At 41.2% G+C, this 27025-nt stretch overlaps 1 protein-coding gene across 5 annotated transcripts in view; it reads right to left on the bottom strand.

The window, feature by feature from the left end:
• Nucleotides 1-767: 767 nt before the first annotated feature.
• UGGT1 (UDP-glucose glycoprotein glucosyltransferase 1) overlaps nucleotides 768-27025 on the bottom strand; it is a 111350-nt gene continuing 85092 nt past the window's right edge. For all 5 annotated transcript variants that reach the window (XM_004457806.5, XM_071216499.1, XM_071216498.1 and 2 more), the window contains 12 exons: nucleotides 24508-24666; nucleotides 23897-23982; nucleotides 22086-22170; nucleotides 21060-21148; nucleotides 20500-20604; nucleotides 19203-19287; nucleotides 18013-18195; nucleotides 16822-16982; nucleotides 15670-15784; nucleotides 7747-7863; nucleotides 7087-7255; nucleotides 768-5278 (listed from right to left, as the gene is read on the bottom strand). In XM_004457806.5, coding sequence (XP_004457863.1) covers nucleotides 5253-5278; nucleotides 7087-7255; nucleotides 7747-7863; nucleotides 15670-15784; nucleotides 16822-16982; nucleotides 18013-18195; nucleotides 19203-19287; nucleotides 20500-20604; nucleotides 21060-21148; nucleotides 22086-22170; nucleotides 23897-23982; nucleotides 24508-24666 — 1380 coding nt within the window. In that variant the 3' untranslated portion in view covers nucleotides 768-5252. The remainder of the gene's footprint in view (nucleotides 5279-7086; nucleotides 7256-7746; nucleotides 7864-15669; nucleotides 15785-16821; nucleotides 16983-18012; nucleotides 18196-19202; nucleotides 19288-20499; nucleotides 20605-21059; nucleotides 21149-22085; nucleotides 22171-23896; nucleotides 23983-24507; nucleotides 24667-27025) is intronic.

The following is a 27025-nucleotide window of genomic DNA, read 5'->3' as shown; positions in this document are numbered from 1 at the left end:
TCCTAAAAAAAATTATTGAAAGAAAACACACGTGTTAGCATCCATCTTTAAACACCGCAGGGACTTCCCTGGGACCTTGAGATCAAACCAAACCCCCTCTCCTACCTATGACTCTGGCCACATAAGTTCACCTGCAACTCCCTAAATGAGATACATGCTAGCTTTACCCCTTATGGGGCCACTTCCCTCCTCTTCCTCACATTCTGCCTCCCAGCATAGCTAAGTCCTCCTTACCCCTCGCCTCCTTGTAGTTTGTTCCTGACCATCAAATTCCTCCTCTCCTTCTCCCTAGGTGGCTCGCATTGTGTTGTCAGTGTTCCCCTGCCTGACCGTCACCTCAACCAGAGCACTGACCACACCAGGTGGCAGAGTCCAGCGAGTCCCTGGTGCAGGGACTTTATATCTATCCTAAGAACTAAGAAATATGCAAAATGCACAAGCGCAGGCCACCCAGCACCCGAGGGGAGGCCCGGCTGTCTCACGATGCCTTGTCTGGAGCACCTTCCAACCCCACCTGTTGTTCCTGCTGCTGGTGGGGCTGCCACCTGCCAGGTCCTGCCTGGGGCAGCGCTCGAGGGGCTGGGGACCTTGAAGACACATGGGCTCTCCTGAGACTCTTAAGATTGGCTGCAGCCTAGAACCAACCCCATCACAGGACAAGCCTTCAGGTAAATCCCTCCTTCCTCTGTCAGATGAGGGGGTTGAACTTTGAGCTCTTAATTATTTGCCCTTCCTAAGCACAAAAGGTGAGTGACCAATCAGACAGCTTTACAGAAGAGAGGAAAATGTTTATTGGGTTGAGCAGACCTTATTTTCATTACATTTATCAGGAAGTTCATTCTCAATTCAGTTCAGTCGCAGAAGATCCTGCAGACATTTAAAACCCTAATACTTGTTCCCAAGCAAGGGGCAGCACCTGGACACTAGGTTGCATTTAATGGGACAGGATTACAGTGAGATAGAATATTTATAAAGATCTCTTAAAATACATAGTTTCTTTAAAAATTTGAACATCTTCCTGTTTTGACATTTACATTACCAAGGATTGGAAAATATGGTACTTGATAATCGTTTGCTCTCAAATTACCAACCTCAGGTTAATATATTCTGCTACTTTTTTCTTTATTAAGAAAGAATTGGGGGAGGGCACATAGGTGTAGCTCATGGCTGAGTCCCTGCTTCCCATGCACAAGGTCCCAGGTTCAATCCCCAGTGCCTCAAAAAAAAACAAAGACAGAATTAGGGTATTTTCTGGAAATTAAAAGGGTAACAAGCAAGGCAATACATAAAATACGGATGGGATGAAGGCCTTAGCTCTATACCCCTGCTTATGTCCTACAAAACCTTCCACATTTGGCATCTGCATTGCTAGGTAATGGGGAAAGAGCCACAAGTTGGTCTCTTGCTTGAGAACTCTTTACCACAGAGTTTTAAGCTTTAAGGTCTCGGGATTCGTGGAGCTGCTTGAAGCTGAGTTGACTTTATAAATCGGCAGCACCTAATGACGCTGTGCAGAAGGCAAGCCTCTCTTGAACTCGCTGACCCACTGCCACTTCTGCTTCTCAGGAGGGGAGAGCTGGCCCCTGGCCTCATCCAGGCCAGTGACTAGCCATGTCTGCATTGCACAGAGAGATCACAGCGAGACCAAAGCCCAAACATGAACGAGAAATTTGTATCTCTCAGACACTTTGAAATATCAGTAACTATTAACAAAGTCTAATTTGCTTGATTTCGACCAGATAATTACCAAAGTCCTGAGTAAGATCTTTTCCTCACTGAATCAAGATGAAGAAAGCATGATTTGAATAAAAAGTGTCACCCTACCAAACCAGACACATGGCAAGCTATATTCAACTCCAAGCATCCCCCAAAATGCCCCCAAAAAATCAAGTCTGTAAGAAACTCATTATTAAAACTGCACAACAATGGAATATATATTTAAATAACTACACACAATTCATCCTCCAGTTTTCATTACCAAGAGGAAGTTTCCATCAAGTGGCTTTGCCAATACTTTCACATTTTCATGAAATTTGATATCATAGCACTAACATTTTATTCAGAAAAAATACACTAGCTATTCCCTTATAGCTCGTCTGTTTCTTTTAGTCATCTAGGCCAAGTTAGCCATGGCAATTTTAATAAAAGAACTGCTTTTAAGTACCTAAACTATTTACTCCGGGCAGGGTGAGGAAGAGTGCTTCTATGCTCACCGCTAGGGGCGGGGCCTGGCCTGTTCCAGACAATCGTGTCACTAAGGCACAGGATTTCCTTCTACCCGCTCACCCTGGCCCGTCTCTTCTGAAAATTTCACTACCGCCACTTCCCACCTCTTTCAGGCTTTTATTCAGGGACTCTGAGACCTAGCAACCACACAAAAGTTGATAATTCTGGCACCTCAACAAGGTTCATAAACATGAGGACTTAAGGACATCGGAGTAAAGTTAGCTCCATTCCTGGAAACTGTTTCTTAATTAATACACTTGAAATCTTTGCTCTCCCAAAAACTGAGAACCCAAAATGTATGGGCCAGCACAAAGCCTATGTACTCATTACACATGCAAACATTTGTGGGTTCAATTTGAAATGTGACATTTTGATAGGCAAACCTTTATCAATCATGTGAAAAACTAATATGCCATCACTCTCCATGTGGTGAGTATTCAGTACAATTTTAAGACAAAACACAGCCCGCCCCACTGCCCCATCAGCAGGCTGTGCACACAGGTTTGGATGCCAGTCAAACGCCACTGTTCATAGAACTTAAAAACAGGTTTACACTGTCTCATGTCATTCTGACATGTCCCATTACTTCATATCACTCTGCCATTTATTTAACAGACAATTTTTTTACTACAGCATGAAAGAAAAAATCCATTACATATAAATGATGGCTAAAAACTGAACCCATTGTGAACAGTTTCCATAAGCTTGAACATTCAGTGCAATCAATTCTTGCTTCTTGGAAAGAAATTTGTCTCACCTATATCATCAGTCACAATACGCTTTCTTACAGTAGAGATGTCAGATAAAGCCCACCAAGACCAAATTCCAGTTGATAGCATCATTTCCCAGGGCATCAGGTGTTTACCTGAAAGGTGCCTACGCCACATGAATCAAGAAGGAGTGGTGGGAGAAGGGGCCTGGCCACCTCAGAGCAGCTGGCTCTCACACACTTAGAGCCAGCTACCAGCAAGCCCTGCGCCAAAGCGGGGAGGACCTGGGACACGCAGAGCACAGAGAACACGCGTGCTCCAGGCCATCCTTACGTGGAATATGCACAAGAGACTTGGTAGAAAGACACACCCCAAGGAGGTAAGGATTTCCTACTTTTCCAGTATAGGCAATAAGGTGGGAAAATGCGGTTTTCCTCCTGTTTGTAGGTGGCGGCAGCGGCAGCAGTCTCTCAGGTAGCTTAATTCAATCTGCGGATGAAGCTTGGACCAACGCTCTTCACCTCGCCGATCCCCTCCACGCTGGGGCAGGGGGCTCAGGCGACAGCCTCTGCCGACAGCGGTGACCGAGAGGGACACCTGGGCCTGCGGGGTCTCCAGTCAACTCATCTGTTTCTCTTTTGAGCTTCCCGCCATCTCTGATTTTAAATGGAACTACGAAAGCAAAGTCAAAAGTTCCTTCAGATTAACTGGGAGGCTTCTAAACTAACTCTTGCATGTGAAAATGAGAAAAATAAATTACTTGATATTTGTGATGAGACTTTGATTTTTTTAAAGACTGCAAACCAGTATGTTATCTGGTTTAGAAGAGTAAGGATTTAGCTATCGATTTACACTCTCTCCCCACCTTGTATTTTTAAAAAGCAGGCAAAACATGAAAGAAAAAAAAAAACCGTGCACACTTGCAGACAGGTGAGGTCCCAGGAGCTCTTGCCGCTGTGCCCTGTAGCCCGGGGCCGCTGTGTGGGAAGGACTCCTGAGCTCTGTGTGACTCAGGATGGCAGCTCACAACAGGCTCTGCCCATTCCCCAGGAGAGCCTGGTGCAGATGGGGGCGATTCCGGGCTGTCAGAGTCAGGACGCAGAAGACTGTAGTGGAAACAGCAAGAACTAAAGGGCTACCTTTCTTTGAGATCCAACTCTGTGGAATCAGAACCAATGTGGGCTCTGGAAATTTTTGCAACCCAAAGGAAATTCAAAGCACTTAAATGAAAGAAACATAGAACAGAGTATATAAAAACATGAACTCTAAAGTCACAACCTCGCCTGGTCTTACATCTGGGAGTTATTTTGTGGAGAAGAGTCAAAGCCAGCTCTCCCCTCTGCCTGAGAAGAACCCTATGTGGGAGGAGTGAGTAAACGATCTGTGACTTCCCAGAGGGTCACAGGAGAGCCCTCCACGATAGACAGGGTGCATCTGGTAAAGAAATCACTAACAGACATTTTTTAAGAAAGTGGGGGAAAAGCAAAGCTTTCACAAATACAAAACTCGCTATAAAACTATTACCTCAAGAGTTCACTTGGAGTTGGGGGCTATAGGAATAATATTTTCATTTCAAGTTAACCACGATGGTGCTGATGGTTTATAAAAGAGAGCAGCCCATTTCAGGTCTCCTCCCCCCACCCCCAGAGCTCCCCTGCTAGCAATGTTTTACCTACCTTCACCCCAAAACCCTCCCTCCGTTCATCAAGTCCCCAAGTTAATCTAGCCTCGCCCCCGCGCTGAGCCAACCCTGAAGACACGTGACTGGTTGGTTGGGTTTTGATTAAACAATGAACCTAATATCTGGGAAGAGAACACATGAAAGGGCACAGAGAAGGTGCTGGAGTAGACCTCAAAGTCCCAGGGACCTGTGGACAAGCTGCTGCTGGCTTGAGCCCATGCTGGGTGGCATCTGCACTCTGCTGCCGGGTGAAACTGAGGTAAGGAAGAGCGCGATGGCCTGAGCTGGCCTGGCCCCCTGACAGTGCAGGGGACGTGTGCTCTTGGGGGCGGGCACTGAGGTCCAGGTTTCATTCCATGTGCTGTTGCCACTGGCTCCTCAGGTGAGAAGACAGCTCTGTAGAGTCCCGAAAGATGAGCCGCACGACTTCTTCTGAGGTGCAAATCCAGCAGAGCCTCTACACCACAGATGTGGAGCCCACTGGGGTGCAGAAGTGAAAATCAGACTCTCAAAACAAAAGGTGTGGCACGCCCGCCCAGCGGTTCATCAGCAGTTGTATAGACAGATGAGAAAACACTAGCATTTAATATAAAAACTGTTTTTCAAAAGGTGTAAAATTTCCTATCCTCCAGAGATCATAATTCTTCGTGTTTCTGAGGGCCTATGGAAAAAAGAGGACAATGGCAAGTAAAGCAGAACATCCTCCATTAAATCCTACCATCGTAATCTATTATTTGTGCCCTCACCCCCGATTTGAGCTCTCTCTTAACATTTTTCTGAGTTTGGTTTGGGGTTTTTGTGTTACATTTCGAAACCAAATACTTCAAGTTGACATTTTCATTTTTAAAAACATTGAAACTAAGCAAATCCCCAATCCAACTCAATTGTTTTCGCTAGGGCAATATTTACTTTCAGTAAATATGCACACATTTTTAGTCAGGATGCTTCTTTTTTCCCTTAGTAGCATATAAACATTTTTCCCATTTTTCCTCTCAGTGCAGTTCATTTACCATTCTCTTTTATTGGATGCTTAAATTGTTTTTAATGTTTTTGCTTTATAAATAATGATAAAACACATTTCTTTGTGAAGATAACTTTTCACTCTAAAGGAGGAATTAGTGAAGGTACAAACATTTTAATGGCTGTGATGACTGATATGACTTTTTAGAAAGGGCTGCAAGGTAAAGCCACAACAGTTTTCTCTTCTCCCCCCAAAAATGGCAATATCAATGTTTTTTTTTTCTATAACAGGTATGAAAGATAGGTTATTTTGATGACTATTTCCTTGAATTTGTTTATTACTTGTATTTTCCTCTTATGTTCATATTTTTTGCCCATTTATCAATGGAAATCTTTGAGATTTTACTGGTAAGTTTCAATCAATTATTTTTAAGGTACATATACAACCTTTTAACTGTGAGATTTGATATCATGGTAGTCTTCAGGATGTTTAGGTAAAATCACTCAGGAGCCATGGTCTGTAATTGCTCTTTTAGAATTAGCTTTGAGTTGAACATATCTTAAAAACCAAAGCCACATGAATTAATTAGCCCAGCTTATTAACTTAACAACACAATAGGTCACTTTTGTATTCTAGTTAATTACTCAAGTGGCTGCCATTTGAAATGTAAAGCAGGGAAAACAGTATATGGAAAGTCCTTTCTACTCTTGGCCTAGATTAAACATAAACACTCCACTCCTGGCCCCACCCCAATATGCCTGTTGGAAAGAATACTTTTTTTTCAATCAATACATATTTTGTCTTGATTCTAAATTAGGCCATTCACTAGAAAAACCATGGACTCTCACAAGCTCCCCAAAATAATTTCAGGTCTGGCTTATGTGTCACATAACTCATGAATCTAGGGAAGCGAATGTGGCTCAAGAGGCTGGACTCCCGTCTACCACATGGGAGGTCCAGGGTTCTATCCCCGGGACGTCCTGGTGAAGGTGAGCTGACCCGTGCAGGACTGCTGGCCCAAGAGGAAAGCTGGCGCAGCAAGATGACGCCACAAAGAGAGACAGAGAAGAAACAGTAAGAGACGCAGCAGCCCAGGGAGCTGATGTGGCACAAGCAATTGAGCACCCCTCTCACACCCCAGAAGGTCCTGCGGTTGTTTCCCCGCCTAAAGAGAAGACAAGTAAACACAGCAGAAGGCACAGTGAATGGACACAGAGGGCAGACAATTGGGGGGGGGGGGAGAATAAATAAATAAGTCTTAAAAAAAAACAACTCATGAATCTAAATAACGAAATAATCAAAATTAAAGTAACACCTCTCAAAAAAAAAAAGGTGGGGTGGGATGGGGAAGGAAAATGAAAAAAAAATACAACTGTGGTTGATGTTAGGATGGAAGAATTAGTGAGTAATTTTTCCACTCCTTTTCTTTATTTGTTGTGCTGTTTATGCAATGAAGAGAAAGGAGAAAAGCAAAGAAGTGCTTCTATAAGCCTGAGGTTTATACTCACCTTCTCGGCTGGGCTCTTTGGTCTGCCTCTCTCCGTACAGTGCTCCTGGTTCCTTCTCCTTCTGGAAGCGGGCCTGTAGCTGTTTTATCTCCTGGTCATAGTCCTGCCACTCGGGTACAATCCGCACCGCTGCATCCAGCTTGGGCTCTTTGGTCATTGGATTATTACACTGAGAAAAACAAAATAACAAACATCAGCAGAGTTTAGGAAAGGGTACATTAGGTAGAACTCGAGGGGGATTCTGTTCTTGGGTTACCAGTTCTAATGGACAAAAAGAGCAATACTGAGGAGCCAAATGACACTAGCAGAAGCAATATAAAACTGCATTACTTCTTCTGAGAAGAAGTCCTGGGCAGTTATCAGAAGTCAGGAAAGTAAGAGTCGATCTGGACAATGTACAAGGCACTGGATGACCCGGCAGCTCCAGAGCCCGTTGGCTCCCTTTAAGCAGTAAGAACAGCCACAGGGCAGCGGAGGACTGGCTTCTGTCGCCTCCTCCCAGCAGGACAAAGGAGAACTGCAGAAAGTATTTGTAAGACAGTCTACAACCCCTCGACTATTCAGCTCCGCCGGAAGACCAGGTCAGGATCTGCGTATTAATAATCGTTTAGTCAGACACATACCAGATTAAGATGCAGAAGAGAAGCACAAACAGCTTACCAAGTCGATGGTCTTTGCTCTTTTCTTGGAGGCATCATCACACCATGTCTCACACCAAAGCCATTCCTGGGGGAGTGATTTAATGGGCACCTGGTGGATCATGTTATTGGGCAAATCCTATTTGGTAAAGAAAAAGAAAACCCAAGAATTTCAAGTTCAGGGGGAAATTCAAATAAATGCATAGTAAATCACTGCTGTAAGCTTCTCATTACATGTCATGGGCCAATCACAAATATTTAGAGCTCAAAGGGCCCTTATAAAAAGCCTTAGAGGGAGTGGATACGGCTCAAGCAGTGAGGCGCCTGGTTCCCACATGGGAGGTCCTGGGGTTGGCCCCTGGTACCTCCTAAAAACAAACAACAAGCAAACAAACAAAAAAAACCAACTCAGGGAAGCCGATGTGGCTCAGTGGTTGAGTGCCGGCTTCCCACATATGAGGTCCATCCAGAGTTCAATCTCTGGCCCTGGTAACTCAAAAAAAAAAAAAAGCCTTAGAGAAGCAAAAGAGTGTATTTTTGGTGTTTTTAAAAAAATCTCTAAATTTAGAGGATCCATATAATATTTACCCATAATAAACAACTGAAAAATTTTAGCTTAAAACTCGCAAATATTTTAAAAGGAAAAACAAAAAAACCTCACAAATACCCTACACCTAGACTTCTTTCTCTACCTGACGGCCATTCTAAGAACATTAAGATCCTTAAAGAAAGTAACTGTCAGGAAGCGGATATGGCTCAAGCAGCTGGGTGCCCACCTACTATATGTGAGGTCCCAGGTTTGGTTCCCGGTGCCTCCTAAAGAACACAAGCAAGACAGCAAGCTGACGTGACGGGTTGGCTCAGTGAGCTGATGCAACCAGGTGATGCAATGAAGAAACACAACAAATGGGGAGTGGAAGTAGCTCAAGTAATTGGGTACCTCTCTCCCACACAGGAGGCCCTGGGTTGGGTTCCCGGTGCCTCCTAAAAAAGAAGATGTGCACACAATGAATGGACACAGAGAGCAGATAGTGAGCACAAACAACAGGGGGTGGGGGAGAATAAATACATAGATAAATAAAATAAATCTTAAAAAAAAGTAACTGTCAATCTGCAACTTAAAATACAGTAAAAATATCCTTCAAGAATAAAAGGAAAATAAAGATAGTTTCAGACAACAAAAATTACAATAATGTGTCACTAGTGAACTCACACTAAGGAAAACTCAGGATTATTCTTCAAGCAGAAGAAAAATGACGTTAATTAAATGTCCAGAAATGAAGAGAAGAATGCAGCTTCCCAACAAAAAGGGTAGATCTGTAAGTAAACTAAATCTAAAAAAAATAATGACTATTAAAAATAATAATGGCTTCTGGGGTTTAAAATATGAGACCTAAAATATATGGCACCAAGGCATTTAGGTTGGGATGGGGATAAATGATAGCTAACAGGTTCAAAGGTGGTGCTACTCAAAATGTGGTCTGCAGACTTACAGCTGGGAGTTTGCTAGAAATGCAGATTCTTAAGCCCAACCACCCACCTACTGAATCAGAATCTGTGGGGGTGAAGCTCAGGAATGAATACTTAACTAAGTTCTCCAGGTGATTCTCATAGTTGCTAAAATTTGAGAAGCACTATTTTTAATGTTTTTGCACTGTTTACAGTGGGTAAAATATGCCAATTAATTTTAGACTTGGAAATGTTGGGAATGCATAATGATTATCTCTAGGATAATCATTAAAAGAATTATAAACAAGTGTATAACTTAAGCAGAAAGAGGTTATCTACAAAAAAGTCTAAAACAATGAGCAGACATAGCGAGCAGGCTAAGAGCAGACAGATGAGGGAGCCACCTTGGGGTAAAAAAAAGAGCACAGTAATAAAAAGAAAAGTCTACACCAAACATCATAGTGTTGCTGAAAACTTTTTGTCTGAGCCAAAGATGTCCACTATCTATCAAAACTTCTATTCAACATATGGAAGTCCTAGCAAGTGTAGAAGGCAAGAAAAAGAAAAACTTTAAATGTTAAGACTGGAAAGGAGAAAGCAAAACTATCATTATTTATAGATGATATGATTTTGTACAAAGAAAATCCAAAAAGAATATACATATTATTAGAATTAGGTAGCTGAATATAACAATGAATAAAAATAACTTGCAGTTCTACATATCAATGACACATAGAAATGAAAAAACTTTAAATATAAGGCATCTATGAAGAGAGCTATATACAGTATTGAGAGAAATTAAAGATGACCCAAATATAAAATCCTAGCAAGTATTTTTTTCCCTCCTGAACTTGACAAGCTGATTCCAAAATGTATATGGGAAAAAAAAGGACAAAGAACACTCTTGAAGAATCAGATGGGAGGACTTGATTTACTGGGTATTAAGGCTTCACATAAAGTTACAATAATTTAGATATTGTGGTATTGGTGTGGTGATAATAGGCCAAGGGAATTAATTAGCGTGCCCAGAAACAGACCAACACAGATAATGAATATTCATTTTTGACAAAGATTGCATTAGAGAGCAATAAGTTATTTAGTTTTTTTTAAAAATCATGCTGAAATAAGTGTATATGCATATAAAAAAATGAAAGTTGAACCCTACCTCACACCATATATAAAACAAATTCCAAGTGGGCTATAGACCTAAATGTGAGAGACCAACGATAAAGCTCATATAAAAGAGCACCTTCATCAATTTAGCAGGGGTCAAAAACATTAACTGTGAAGGAAAATACTGACCAATCTATGAATATACCATTAACACAGTCAAGGCAGAAAATTTTGCAACATACATTACTAATAAAAGACTCCTATAGGTATATATAAAGAACTTCTATAAAGAAAAAAAACCCAAACAACCCAAATACTTAACAAGCATTTCACAAGAGTACCTAAGTAGCCATAAATAAAACAAATGGTACTCAACCTCATTATTAATTATGAAAATGCAAATTAAAACATAATGGAGACAGCAGTGGAGGTGGCTCAAGCCATCGGATGCCTCCCTCCCATATGGGAGGTCCTAGGTTCAGTTCCCAGTGCCTCCTACAAAGAAGACAAGAACACAACTCCCGGAAACAGAGAGCAGACAGCAAATACAAATGAGTATGTGTGGGGTAATAACCAAATAAAAATAAATCTTAAAAAAAAAAAAAACCATAATAGGGAGTGACAGCACTGAAAATGGTAGAATGAGAAACTCTTCTTCATAAAACAACCAAAAATTGGCAAAAAGAAATCTTCTACCCAGGGGTATGCTGGAATTCTCTGCATGGATTTTGTGTTATTTTTGCAACTATCCTGTAGGTTTGAATTAAAAAAAAGAAAAAGTTAAGAAACAATCAGGATGGCAGAGTGAGAAACTTCAGTCTGCAACCCCCATAGAAGCTTTGAATAACCAGCAAGAACTGGCAGAAACATCTTTCTCAAAGTTTCAGAAAACAATTAAAGGATTGCAGTAGCAGGGTGAGCACCAAATAAAGAAAGGCTACTAAAAAACAGCAGGATCTTGGGACGCTCTGGCTGGCCTTCCCTGCTGCGCCCAAGCTCATGCTCCTCGCACGGATCCCTGGTCCTGGCTCTCTTGTGCACGTACTGGGAGCAGGTACGCCTGGCCCAAACTCACTGCAGGTGGCCTGAGGGACTGAACCAGGACACTCACCGCATTCTTGCCTGCTCAGACTCGCCATGAGGGTATTCTGGGGCAAGGGATTGTTGGCCATAGGACACAAAGTGCAGTGCCTGGGACCATGGGAAAACTTTTCTGGGGAAGAAGGGATATGTGTACCTTATCAACAGAGGAATTCCTAGGGCCACACAGGCATGTCCAAGAAAAAGATGCCTGCCCAGAAAGGATCAGGGTGGCCTCTACACTTTGGCCTGGAGCTTTTCTCTAAACTCGTATGGATAAACCCTGAAAGAGAGCTCTGCACAAGTCAATCTGCAAAGACTGCGGAATGGTGTTTCATTTTCCTTTTCTTTCATTTTCTCCCCGTACATCCTGGCATTCAAGGAAAACTCTGTCATACCACTATCTGGATATAAGCTTAAGATTAAATTCTAGTGATTACACATTAAAATATCAAAATGTTGAGGTTTCAACAAAAGACTACAAAACACACAAATAAAACAGGAAGTGATGGCCCAGGCAAAGGTGAAGATTAAAGCTTTAGAAACCATCATTTAGGAGGACCAGACATAGGACATTCCAGACAAAGAGTTTTAAAACTTGGTCCTAAATATGCACAAAGAACTAAAGGAAATCAGGAAAATGAGAGATAAACACAAAGAGAATATCAATAGAGAGATGGAAATTATGAAAAAGAAATAAACAGAACTGAAGACCACAGTAACAGAAATCGAAATTTCCTAGCAGGGTTCAACAGCAGAATGAATCAGTGAGCCTGAAGATAAGACAAGTGAAATCATCCAGTCTGAGGAGGAAAAGCAGGAATGAAGAAAAGTGATTAAGATAGGCAGTGTAGGAGTCCCAGAAGGAGAAGAGAGAAGGGGGCAGAAAGAAGAGTCAAAGAAACAGCAGCTGGAAACATCCCCAGCACAACAGAAGACACTAACACACACATCCAAGAGGCTCTACCCTCTAAACAGGAAAGCCCAAATAGACCCGCATTATGACATAGTATAACCAAACTGTCAAATGCAAAAGATAGAGAGCGTTCTGAAAGCTGCAAGAGAGAAGTGACGGATCACGTACACAAGAGCCTCAGTAAGATTAACTGCTGATTTCCCATCAGAAGCCATGGAGGCAAGAAGGCAGCGGAATGACATATTTTAAGTGCTAAAAGCAAAAAATTGCCAACTAGGAATTCTATATCCGGCAAAACTGTCTTTGAAGAGTAAGGAAGGGAGTGAGACGTTCCCAGATAAACCAAAGCTGAGGGAGTTCATCACCAGCAGATGGCCCTACAAGAGCTGCTGAAGAGAATTCTGCAGGTTGAAAGAAATGGACACTAGACAACAGACGGAAGCTGCATGAAGAAACGAACTCTGGTAAGGGTAATAACCTGGGTAAAAATAAATTCCAGTACTATTGTATTTTTGGTTTGCAACTTCACTTTTTACTACCTATAGGACCTAAAAGGCAAATGTAAAAAATGTAATGATAAAGCAGTGCTTCTGGGCTCATAATATCTGTAACTCGAACTACATAAAGGCGGGGGGACGAAGGGTTACAGGAACACAGTTTGTGCGTTCCACTGAAGGTAAGTTGATATCTAAGCAAAAGAGAGTGCTATAGACTTAGGATGTTAAGTTTAAGCTTTGTGGTAACTACAAAGAAAATACTGGTAAATATGCAAACTCACAGAGACAGGAATTAGAATACAGGCTGTCAGGGATGGGGAGCAGGGGGAATGGAGAGCTCATGCATAATGGGTGTAGGTTTTACATTTGGGGAGATGGGGAAGTTTTGGTAATGTAAAGAGGTGAGGGTACCACAACACTGTAAATACAAGAAACTCCAAGAAATGGTATGCTTGGAACTGTTTGAGACTGGAGAGTTTATGTTGTATCTATGTTATATATATACACAATTAAAAAAAAACAAAAACAATGAGCAATTAAAAAGAGAACAATTAAATATAATATGTGATCTTGAATGGGATCTATCAAGGGAGGAAAAGGATCAGAGGGAAAGGCATTACAGAGACATGAAAAAACTGGAATATAGAATGTAAGTTTTTTATCAATGTTAACTTGCTTGAACTTGATCTCTGTACTTAAGATGATTAAATAAGTGAATATCCTTGTTCCTAAGAAATATACATGGCAGTATTAAGTATTCAAGAAACATAATGTATATATACCCTACATGCAAGTGTTCAGAAAATGGACTGATACATAGATGGACAGACAAGTGTACATGGATTGATAGGTAGATGGACAGACAGCATGATAAGGTAAATGTGGCAAAATATTGAAACTGGTGGATCTGAGGTACCTGATGGAATAAGCGTATGTTGAAATTTTCTGCTATGGAGATTGCATTATTTTTGTAACTGATCTCTAAGTTTTAAAATATTTCAAAATAAAAAGTTTTTAAAAAACCAACAACAGAGTTTCAAACTTTTTCAGAACTCTGGAAATAAACCAATGGCTTGCAACAACCTGAGAGCACTTAGTCAAGAAGAATGGTTAAATCTTGGAAAAACCGTTGATCTTTGTGATATCCTAATTTACCCTAGAGTCCCATCTCTACTTTCCAGCTCTGCAGCAGCCCTGAAAAATAACAGTACTGGAGTGGTCAAAACAGGGGTGGATCTCTTTCAAAGTCTTATTATTCCCAGAGAGGAAGTAATTATTTGTCCTGACAGCTGACTCCCTGGAAGACCCCATTCTTGTCATAATAAATTGAGCTCACTTCAACTTGTCCAGTGCTCAAAGCTCTCCTGAGACATCCGTAGAAATCTTAACACCATGGCTACCTGAGGTGATGGATGACATTCCAGGGAAACGACAGACTAACCAAAAATCTTTAAAGGAAAAGCTAAGGAATGAGATGCCCATGAGGGCTTTGGAAAGTTCTTACATATTCCTGAGAGCCTAAGAGGCCACATGGATGCCCAGGGCTTCTGCACATGCTCAAGACCTGAGAAGGCACCAGGCTCCCATCTCGGGCTGACCTCGAGGCTCCCTGCAAGCTATTAGGAGGCTAAGGCAGAGCTGTGCCCTGCCTAGCTGAGCACTGAAGGCCTGCCCCAACATACACACAGGTGCTCAAGGAAATCTCTGTCCAACCATTAACTGACACTAAGCTAACCAAGCAGACGAAAAACAGACTTTACAGAATTAGTTTGGAAAAGTCACTAACCAAACAACAACAACAAACTGTCGGGGAGGGGGAGAATCTGACTTCCAGAGTTGCCACATTACATTATCTGAAATGTCTGGTTTAACAAAAATGAAGAGACATGCAAAGAAACAAGAAAGTATGACCTCTACACAGAAAAAAAAAAAACAATCAATGGAAACTGGCCTAGATGTTGGACTTACTAGATTGAAACAAGATTTTCAACCAGCAATTTTAAAATACATTCAAAAAGCAAAAGGAAATCATGTCTAAAGAACTAAAGTATGAGAACAATGGCACAGATAATATCAATAGAGGCAGAAATTATAAAAGGAACCAAACAGAAAATCTGGAGTTGAAAATTACAATTATGAAATGAAAATTCACTAGAGGGGCTAAACTGGAGATTTGAGCAAACAAATAAGAAAGAAAGAAAGAAAAAAAAATCAGCAGGCAATGATAATGCAGTCAATATTATCCACCCTCAGGAAAAGAAGAAAAAAGAAAGAAGAAAAATGAACAGAGCCTCAGAGGCCTGCGGGACATCATCAAGAGTACCAACATAAGCATAATGAGAGTCCCAGGAAGGAAGGAGAAAGTATTTTGTTCACTTTTCCTTATGTGTGCAAGATAGCGCAATAAAGGTTAAATTTACGGCAGACTTAGAGCAAAATGAAAGTTACTTAAAACATGAGACTATGCCTCTAGAACATTAAACTAAATCTCACTTCTGAAAAATACCTCACTTTACTAAACAGTGATTTAGAATACTAAGCAGCTATCCTTTTTGAACAAAACTCCTGGTTTTTGACACAGAAAAAGGGAAAGAGTAATAGATTCTCAACTGTAAATTCTGAGCTAGTTAGTCCTGCAGCAGAGAACGAGTGAGTGAGATGCACGTGAGTGCAGAATTAAAGGTCAGGCAATGCGCAGAGCAGCGATGCCCTCCTTCGTCGCCCCCCCACCAGCACCAGGCCTGCGCCACTCCACCACGCTTCGGTCTTCTCCTGACGACAGATAAAAATGCCACGCACAAATCCCCTCTCCACGAAGCTCTAAGACACTGTCCAGAGAGAAGAGAATCAAGCAGCACTGACACCGCAACCCTTCGGCGCGGCTACTTACCTGGTCCAGATTCGAAAGGCTGTTCGGATCCTGACTCAGCCCTTGGTACTGCCCCCTCAGCCTGTCGCCAGCAGCTATTTTCCTAAACTTCTTCAGATCCACAACATACAATGCACTGGAAAAGGAACCCAGGTGTTACAACCAGGAACGAGGCAGAAAAACTAACCCCAGGAAAACGGAGTAGAGGAAAGCCGAAATCCTACAGGCAGGCTAGAGGTCGCTGCGTGTACTGCAAAGATGTCTAGGGAGGTCATTTCAAAGCCCATTCCCTGTCACCACTAGCTCACTTTTGTCCAGGCTTATTAGCTGCATTAAAAAAAAAAATTCTGATAAAAGAGAATTTCTAGCAAACACCAGCAAATTAGGTAACAAAAGCTACAGAAAATGACAACCACTAGTCCAGGGTATTCTGATGACATCTTAATGGTTATGGGGGAGAGCAGAAGCGCACTGCACCACAATTCTTTAGGACTAAGTAAATAAAGTATAACACTAAGATCACATACCCCAACATTTGTCTTTGTTATATTCCACGTCCTACTGGACCCCCTACCCTCTAAATCTTCCAAATCACACTTTCCCCAGAGAAGACAGTGTAGTGTTTGTGAGAAGAGCAACCAGCGTATATACTGCTTGACTTGTGAGTTCTACTGCCGGGAATTTATCCTACAGATATAATTGAAATATGCAGAATAACTTGTTTAAATAGACTATTCATTGCAACACTGTTTATCATAGCAAAAGGCTTAAAAAACCCTTAAACACTGGAATAATATACAGCTATAAAAAGGAATAAGGCCCCTCTACATATTGATATAATAAGATCTACAAGAGATATTAAATTTTAAAAAAGCAAGGTGCAAAACAGTGTAAATAGACTATTTTTTGCATAAAAATGGGATATGAAAAAGAATATACAATTGTAGTTGTTTACATAAAAAAAATATCTGGAAGGCTATATAGTAAATTAATCACGGAGGTTACCTGTTATGCCGGTGATAACTGGGTAGAAGAGGGAATGGGTCGGGAAGTTTTTTTTTCACTGTATATATTTTTGCTACTTTTTTTTTGGAACCATATTAATGTATTACCTATTTAAATTTTTAAAAATAAACAAAATTAAAGACCACCACACAACACCATTTTCCACACCTGATATGATACTTTCTCCCAGCTAAATGACTGGCCCAGTACCCTGACTTCCAGAACCTGTAGCCATCCATTTCTCTCCGGCTATCACAGAAAGGAGTGTAACCATAAGGAGCACCGTCCAAGTTGAAATCTCTTAACTCTTTAAGATCTGTTCGTACAATCTGGAGAAAAGAAGATGAAAGTCATTCGTTAAGCAATGTGCAGGTAGCCCCAGTGGAGTCTCCTTAACACCCAGAGCGCCTGAAGCAGCACAGGGAGCGGCTCGGTGGCTCCCAGCACGGCGAGGGGGCACAGGCTCCGCCACTTAGGAGCCAACTGCCCTCACTAACAGGACCGCAGCTCTGTGCTTGGCACACAGTATTCTAAGTGTTCCAAGCACAGAAATAAAACACATGCACATGACTCAGCACCTGTCCTCAGCTTCCACATCTAAATGGGGCTAATGCCTACTGGAGGAGTACACGAGTTGGTGGACGGAGAGACCTGTAACAATGCCTGGCACACAGTACGAGCTTAACAAGGATTAAATGAGGATCTATCAGAAGCAGGAAAGCATGCTTCAGGTGGAGCCAGTTATGATGTGAGTCAGATGAGGCAGGAAATTCCAAAAAGGTGGGTGAAGCCTTTGTCCAAGTGACTTCTTGCAGTCAGAGGATTAACGCAGGCTTCGGCTGGCTAGGGGAGAAGGCTGTAGGGTAGCAGGGGGTTCATGTTTTTCAAGCTTGTAGGTTCTAAAGTCACAATGAGTTCCCTTTAATTAGGCCCACTCCTGATAGCAGGAAGAATATTTGTAGACTTCCAAACCGTCAAGGCTGAGCAGCCATTTGAGCTTCAGTTCTAACGCTCATATACACAACTAACTCCTTTCCTCTGGGCAAAAATTAGAGATGATGGCAAACATTGTTAATCCTCAATTTTCTACTTTAATTTTCATTTTAAGTGAAAATAGATACAAACCGCACATATAATTTCATCACATCTATGTACAAAAGGCATAGAAAAAAGACAAAATGAAAATTTTTAAAGTGATCACATCTGGGTGATACTTTTTCATATTTTCTAAACAATATGAAATAAACATGTTTTATTTCCATAACTGGAAAAATAAAATATATTTCATTTAAAAGGAAAAAAATTTTAGAGGCAATTCCCTTTAGTACAAAGGTTAAAACCTGGCCTTCAAGGACTTACCTGATCAGCATCCACAAACAGGAATTTGTCAACAATGAGCGGGAAAAGTACATCTAGGAAGAGGATCTTGTAACCCCAAATGATGCGCTGCTTTTCAGTCTGTTGATGGAGCCACCGGGGCCATTTGTACTGAACAAGCTCATACTGGAAATTATACTCATTTGCCATGTAAGGTATAAACTCCTGATTTTAGACACAGGGAACAACAAACAATCATTTATTCTTTTAAGAAAACTGACTTCATAATGTATTCAACCATCGTGATTATGGCACAAGTAAAGCACAAAAAACAAAACAGTTATCTAGTAAAATTTTTATGCCCAATGCACTTGGGACAACATAAAAGAATATGTATAAACCATTGTCTTAATCCCAATTTCTTTATGACTTTTGGTCACATGAAATGAAAGAAGGCTTTTAGATAACTAATTTATATCTGCATGTATGCTTTTAAAGGGAAGTGAATTTTAGGCTATTTGTCTAAACTTTCAGTAAAACATTTTTTTGAGCTTGATTATAAGCTTCTCTCAGGGCTAAGTCTTGCCCAAATACTCTGGACAATTTGTTGTCATTAATGAATAAGTTCTTCAGATTCTAAATACAAGTATCTTCAGGGACTCAGAAGTGAATTACTGACCTAGCAGAGATGTTACTGAGTACATTAAAAGTTGTTTAGTAAATTCTATAGCAAAAATAAATAAATAAATAAATAAATGCAGATGACAAAAACTGACTGATACAAAGCAGAAAATTTTCTGGGTATACTTTGTTTTGCACAAATGAAGCAATTCTTACATGCATTGTTTGGTAGTTGCACAGGATAAAACAAGTCATTCTCATCACTGGAAACCAGCCCTGTGCTTTCTCTAAATGAAACCAAGACGTGCATGCATGTTGCAGGGGAGGGGTATTTTATTTCATCAAAATGTTGTTTCTAACAAAAGATACAACTATCCTCCTATCCTATCCACACTTCAAGCAGATCTAATTTTGTGTTTACTTTTATAATGACTGCTCCCACAAAACAGACCAGCCTGGAACAATAATTGACAGAAATATGCACCTGAATCAGGGTATCCTAACAAAAGGAAAATGAAAAACTAGTACAGGATAAAAACTAGTATACTAGTATTAGTATACTGGAAGTATCTCATAAGCAAGAATGCCTTCCTTTTTCCTGAGGAACGAACCTTAAACGTAGGGGACAAATAATTCTTCAAGAACCAGAATTTCACAGGAGTCTTGGTATTCTTCAGTACTGATAGCATCATTATGCTGTCAAGCAAAAGTAAATAATCATCATTTTGCAATGCTTTTCACCCCAAGCAACACAGAAGAGTCAATCAAGAGACGGTTAAACGGTCTCATGACAGAGCTAACCGCTGGTTCACTCAGGCAGAGAGACCCACAGCACCGCAAATGGAAAACTGCCCCTGTTCCTACTGAGGAAGTCACCTCTGAAAGGGGGTGGGGCAGGGTGCGTTTCTCACCTATAAAGACACACCTAACTGGTACGAGGCAAGTTGGTTTGAAATCTGTTACACCTTTAACTAAACTGCTTCATGTACTGCTATATCAATTATTGTACAGATGAATAAAATCGGGGTTGTGGTGACTGACTACCTTACACTCCACAAAAAAACCTGATAAGGCCACAGCAGCATCTGGGGCCTGAATGCCTTCCACAGCCGACGCGGGAGAACCCTGCGGGGTGAGAGCGTGGGCAGAGCTAAGGGAACGGCACGGGTTCCAGGTTCAGGCTCCCTACTTGGAAAGCAAACAAAAAACAACTTTAATTAAATTTGGTTGTTACTAACATCTATTTCAGGTGAGATTATTATTTCTTGGAAACAGGAATGAATAAAATGGCATTTGATGTTTGCCATGTAGTTGTGTAGTGGAGAGTTACAAGTAAAAAGGCCGCTGGCACTTGGGCAAGCGGCTGCCAGCTGCTCCTCCTGGTCACTGGCGCCAGGGCCCTGTGGCTTCTCCTCTGGCCACCACCGTATCACCCCACCCTGGCCCGGGGCCTCTCTGGAGCACACCTTCACTTTCGGGTCTCAGTTTCCTTTGTCTATTAAAATAGAGGTGCGTTTTCTCCATGAGAACTAAGTCTCTCCGGGCTCTAAGACTCCATGCGTCTTTGACAGTGAGGTTCACGGGGCCCTGTTCCACTTCTATTCCTGTGCCAAACACTCCATTTCTGGTCTAAGCAGTGCTGGGCGGTCAAACGTACACACAGTTAGTATCACAGTGCTACTAGAGGTTTCGAGCCTGCGACATCCACCCTGACTTTGTTACACAGGTGGCTTCACAGAGTTAACCTGATCAAAACAAACACCACTACATAGGGTCATCTATTCACCATCTTCGTGTGCTACAAATTCACCGAGATAAAATGGGCAGAATCCCACAAAACCGTTTCTCTCCAAATCAAACTACTAGGACAAATTCAATCACATATATTGAAATAATCACGAGACTAACCGAAGAAATCTTTCATACAGATGACCAGATGCAACGGAGAAAATATTAATTATGTCATCTTTATCTGGTTTTGCTTCCTCAGTCTTCTGTCCTCCTGAAAAACCCCTGTAGTAATAGAGGTGAAAACAAGAACACCTGAAAATCTGGTACAGACCCAGCCCTCTAAGGGAGAGGCAAAGAACGGCTGCTTTCCCATCCCTTCCTTCCCCAGGGGGTGGGACAGACAGAGCAGGCCTCCCCACACAGCCTCCGTACAACTGCACAGCGATGCAGTGTCAGCAGACGGAGTCACTATCGGCCAGCACTCCCTCAAGCAGGGACAAGTGAGCCCAGAGGGGAAGCCTGGAACATGGGGAGCTTCACCAGGAGGAGACGCTAGCCTACTTCAGGCAGTCAAGCAGAAGATACGCTTCAACTCTGAACACACGTGCACGATTCTGCAGCACAAAGCAGAAGCTGAGCGGCCCAGGCAGGGATACAGTATTTGAAAGAAAGAAGGGATGGTTCTTACCGTAACAGTTTTTTCTTATAAATATGACACTTTCGTGATGCTAACTCACCATCTAAAGGAGTCCCAAAATCCAGCTTCATCCTCACTCGCTCCATCACTCAGCAGGTCCTCATTCACCATGTCTGCCTTCTTCTGAACCTGCAAGCACACATGGTAACTCTTACTCACCTGGTACGTCTAAGCACTAGCAAACTGCTTCACTGGACATACTCTGTGAGTATTGTCAACAGCAGGGAATAAACTGAGTAAGAATTAATTAATTCTCCCACAAGCACGGACAATCCAGCCCAGAGTTCAGAAGTATTCGATGGACATATCTTCATTATAATGTTCACAACAGAACCTTATGTGAGGAGACAGCAACCTCTTTTAATTAGACAATACCTGTTTTCAGCTGGCAAAATAGGCAAAGAACCTCAAGTTCAACCGTGTAATGATACAGTGTGAATAGACAGGGGCACAGTTCACCAAGCTGATGCTAGCTGTAGGGAAAGAGTGCAGCCTACAGCTCTCCTGGCAGGCAGGAATCATCCCACGTCATGTCCCTTTTCCAGAATATACTAATGTGAAGACAGGATGAATCTTCTTTGTGGCACAGGACCACTATTATGCTCAGCACGTGTAGTCTGCTATAGATTTTACTATGGGTTGTAACTGTTTATTTATAACACCTTTTACTTGAATTTAAGGCTCTAAGAACATCAAAATTCTGAGATCAGACCATAGGAGTGAGAAGAAATGAAATTGGGCTACCATTTTATTACTGTTGCTGGAATTTTCACTGGCATTTTCCCAATTTTCTGAGAATGAAACAATAAATCATAATGTGAATTGTGGCTATACAAGCAACACAATATCTATGAGAATGTTTTATATAAAATGGGAATTGTATTCCTCACTGAAATTACCCAGGTGTTAAAATCTCTCAGTTAAAGAGAGCCACATATTCATATTTACCAAAAAGACATTTTGTATTTAAAGCAGCATTCCTATAAAAATACTAAAGTAGAATTGCGAAGGTAAATAAGTCTTGGATTCTTAAAAAAGAATGGCTGCCCTTGTATGCCATACTCACTTTCACTTTAATAATTTTGCTCTTGAAGTTGTTGAGTACGACGACAACTTCATCAGCATCAGGAGGAGAATCTGTACCATCATGGCTTAGAGAGGAAAGAGTAAGAAAAAGTAATGTAGATATTCCGAAACATGATTCTCAACATGTAGCAAATGGTCTGAAAACAAGCCCCCATATCTGTCCATCATTTTTATCAGAAAGGAGTTATTTTCTCACAACCAAAGGCCCTTCAAGGACTTGTTGAACTCCCTCTCCTCACACAGGGGACCTGCCCATCAGCCCAGCCAAACTTCCTGCCTGCCTCCTCCATCCAGTCCCGTGCTGTGGAGGAGTGGCTCGCCCAGCAGGGTGTGCCGGGCATCCTGGACAATCGTGGACTTGCATCAGGCCTGGACCCCAGCACGGCACGTCCTTCTGGAATTGGAAATGCTTAATTTCTACCCTTCTATCAGTTGTATCAAAACATGGCTGTTTCACAGTTCTGTAAAGGCATCTAATCCCCGCTTCTGCATGGAGGTACACAAATCAGCCAAGCCTAGGTCCTATCCACAGCCTGGTGCCTCGACTGTGTAAGGAGACCTATAATAAGCTCTACTTGCAGGCAGACGGGGCAGAGGTGGAAGAACTCAAAATAACATTTCTCTAATCACAACAGGAATGCCTAAAATTTCCAAGGTAACCCTATTTAAAGGTGCTGACTGCAGAAAGTCATAATAATATGAATTGATCAGATTTGCTATCATCCAACAGAGAGCAGGGTTCTCAGGCAAAAGTGAAACTCTGGTGTCAGAGAAACCCGAAGCCTGAAACACTCCAGAGATGGGCAATATTCACATGGGAGGCAGAGGAGGAAAGAAGCTCTGGACAGGCGGGAAGAGCGGACAGACCACATCCCAGAGGAGGGTGGAGGGGGGCAGGGAGAGAGAAAATGTGGGGCTGCAACAGACTGTCTTCCTGTGATGGCTAAAGTTCTGAAAAATTTTATTTGGGGAAAACGTTATCTGGAGAAAAACCTTCTACTATTTACAGTGAAGATGTTAATATTATGCATAACTCTTCGATTTCCTGGATAAGAAATATGCACTAGCTCCACACTGCCTTCATGAGTATTAGGTAAGATGCTACAGAGTCAAGATGAGGACATACAAGAAGAGCTTTAAAAATAAACTCTAATGGAAATTATTCTCTAAATAAATCCATACAGTCTTTTCACATTGCTTTAAATTAATTTAAAGTGTGTTAAGCAGAATTTAGAAAACACTTTTTTAAAAAGCAGGAAAATTTTTATCAGTTAAGAGTCACTGATATTAACCATAGGCAAAATCCTGGTACGGGTCATCAGGACGATGTTCTAGGAGTACCTGTGCACCACCACAGTCTGAGAGAGACAAGCCGTGGCACTGAGCTTTATGTCCAACACTTAGGTGTTCTGTTATGTGCAAATCATTCATGGTCTGAAAATAGTCTACCTAGGTTGAAAAGTTTGACGATTCTTTATTTCTTTTCTCCTTTCTTCAAATGCCTCAATTTCTTACCTAGTTTTCATCACAGTGACAGAATGACCAGCACACACAGGGGAATCACTGCAGAGAGGAACCTGACTGTACTTATTAGTATTTATACCTCTTACCATTCAATTATACCCTGATAATCTTTCCATAATTGATTTCCTAGAAAAGCACTGTTTCATCAGACATACAACTGTCAATTACATCCCTATTGCCTAGCTCACTGTCAGTATAGTATTCAATTTGAGTTGACTGGCATTTTGAAATGTTCTAGAAAAATGCACCTGCATCACTTTATCCTACCTGTAGATTCTGTAAATATCTTCAGAGCGTCCCTTTCTAAGTCTGAGAATCCAAGCTCCTGGATTGGCTTTCAATTGAAAATATCCCTAGACAAGAAGAAAAGTCAAATTTTAGTTGTCTTTAAAACATCGAAATGCTGTTTCTGAAGGACAGCTATATCTCTTTCTGTAATGTCAGTCACCTATAGTTTAACAAGATGATTAACAAATCAGTGCTACTCTTAAAAAAACTCCTGCTCATTAGAAACTCTAGCACAACACAGGGCAGCCAGGCCACGAAGCCTGCCCTTCGCTGTGCTCCAGTGGAAATCACCAACGCAAGATGGAAGTCACCTGCAAACCTCCAGGAGAGAAAAAGGCTGTTGGCTCGTGAGCAATCACTTTTTGGAGGCCGACTTGGTTACAGCAGCATGTTTTCACTTCTGAGTTGATGGGTAATTTAATTTTTATCGATGATACAAGTTAAAGTGAACTAAAGTTGTTTAGATTGACCAAATTCAGTCAATTGTGAATTTTAATCTCGCTTTGTGGTTCATGACGCCGACTGCACCATCTGTAAGCTGCCCGAATGAACACGGCTGCAGGGTCACCTCTGACAGGCCGACTACTTACCAGATTGGCCATCACAATGGTGTCAACAATGACCTGGTGGGCAGAGGTCCCCAGCGTAAACTGCAGTCCCCGAGGGGGTTGGCCAGTGGTGACATCATAGCAGTGACCCTCCAGTAGCAGGTACTCCAGCTCATACTCAGCAGCCACTATGCCGTCCACCTGCAGGAGCACAACTCAGTCATTTGAAGAACACTCAGCAGTGAAAAACAAACCACTGATGCCTGCAGCAACATGGATGCATCTCCAATGCATTACACTGTGTGAATGGAGCCAGATAGAAAGGACGACGTACTGTCAGTCACATTTAGAAAAACTCTAGCAAAGGCAAAACCACAGTGACAGGAGGAGGATCACAGGGGAGAGGGTAAGAAAATGCTGACAAAGGGGCACAGAGACCTTTCTGGAGCAATGGAAATGCTGTGTCTTGACAGTGGTGGTTATCCACTGGTGTAGGATGAGAAACACTTGTAAAGCAGTATACTTAGAATGGGTACCTTTTACTGTACGTAAATTATACCTCATAAAGACTAAAAATGAATCACTTGAACACTCCTAAATCAACACGTCTTCACTTACACAACACCTGTTCTGAATTACTTCCCAAGAAAGCTTAAAAAAGACTGATGGCTGGATTTTGTCAACAAGTAAAAAGCAACAGATAAATTTACTGATGACAAAGACACATAAGATATACTCCCTGCCCAACAAGAAGATTTATACACAAAAATAGCACAAAACAGAATGGCAACTGTCCATATAGGCAGACAAAGCAGTACCAGTGTTTCCAGTGCAGACCAAAAACTTCACAATGTGACAACGTAATAAGCGTCATGCTAAAAGTAACACTAGCAACTACCATTTGACTTCCTGTTATATACCAGCCTTTTTCTCTTATCTTCACTACATTAGAAGGGAAGTCTTTAATAGAAGAGGAAAGAGACTGGGCTAGGACAAGTAGCTGGGATGTGCTAGAGATGGGATTTGCATAGAGAATTCCCATGAATGAGGACAAGGACAAACTGTATTTGATGTTCAGTAAATCATACTCTTCATAAGTATAGACACAGAAACCCTAAAAAAATACTAGCAACCCAAATTGAGACATATAAAAAGAGTTAATCACCATGATCCAAGTGAGATTTTTCCAGGGATATAAGAATTGGTTCAACGTACAAGAAAATCAATCACTATAATATGCTCTATTAATAGATAAATGGCAGAAACCACCTGATCCTCACAGGAAATACAGAAAAAGCATTTGACAAATCCAACAATCACCCTTTTATGATAAAAACACTCAAACTCATCAACAGCAGATATAAACAACTCCAAACCTGATACAAGATTGAAAGTTTCCCTCCCTATGATCAGGAACAACAACAACAAAAAGATATCCTCCACCACTCCTATTCAACACTGTACTGAAGGTTCTAATCATGGAAATTAGGCAAGGCAAAGAAATAAGAGGCACCTAGATTGGAAAGTAAGGTGTAAAAATATTTCTATTTGCAGATGGTATGAAGTAATATAGACCTGTATACTATAAACTACACATTATTGAAAAAAATTAAGATCTAAATAAATGGGAGGACATCCCATGTATACTTAATATTGTTAAGACAGAATGACTCCCCAAACTCATCTATAGATTCAAAGCAATCATATCAAAATCCTAGCAACCTTTTCTGCAGATATTGATGAGCTCATCCTAAAATTCATATGAAAATGCAAAGGACCCAGAAGAGTCAAAACAATCTTGAAAAAGAAGAACTATTCAACAATTGGTGCTGGGAAAACTGGCTATCCATATCCAAAAGAAAGAAAGAGGACCCTATCTCGCACCTTATGCAAAAATTAACTCAATATGGATCAATGACGTAACTATAAAATATACACCCATAAAGCTCCTAGAAGAAAAACATCTTCAACACCTGGTGCTAGGTGGTGGATTCTTAAACCTTACACCAAAAGCACAGTCAAAGAAAGAAAATATGAATAAACGGGACTCCTCAAACTTAAATACTTTTGTGATTCAGAGGACTTTGTCAAGAAAGAGAAAAGGTAGCTCACTCAATGGGACAAAATATTTGGAAACCACATATCTGATAAGGGCTGGATTTCCATCCTATAAAAAGAGATCATATAACGCAACAATAAAAGTGCAAACAATCCAATTAAAACATAGAGAAAATAATTAAATAGACATTTCTCCAAAGAGGAAATACAAATGGCCATAAAGCACATGAAAGCATGTTCAATATCACTAGCTATTAGGGAAATGCAAATCAAAACAACAATGAGATAACATCTCACACCACCCAGAATGTCCATTCTTAAAAACACAGAAAGCAATAAATGCTAGAGAGGATGTGGAGAAATAGGAACATTCCTTTCCCTGTTGGTAGGAATGTAAAAATGGTGCCTCTGTGGAATAAAGTTTGGTGGTTCCTCAGGAAGCTAAATATAGAACTGCCACATGATCCAGCAATTCCTCTACTAGGAATATATCCAGAAGAAC

Source organism: Dasypus novemcinctus, chromosome 7 (assembly GCF_030445035.2).
Source record: "Dasypus novemcinctus isolate mDasNov1 chromosome 7, mDasNov1.1.hap2, whole genome shotgun sequence".
Classification (NCBI taxonomy): Eukaryota; Metazoa; Chordata; class Mammalia; order Cingulata; family Dasypodidae; genus Dasypus; species Dasypus novemcinctus.
The sequence above is the reverse complement of the archived record's forward strand: the minus strand, read 5'-3'. Positions and strand labels throughout refer to the sequence as shown.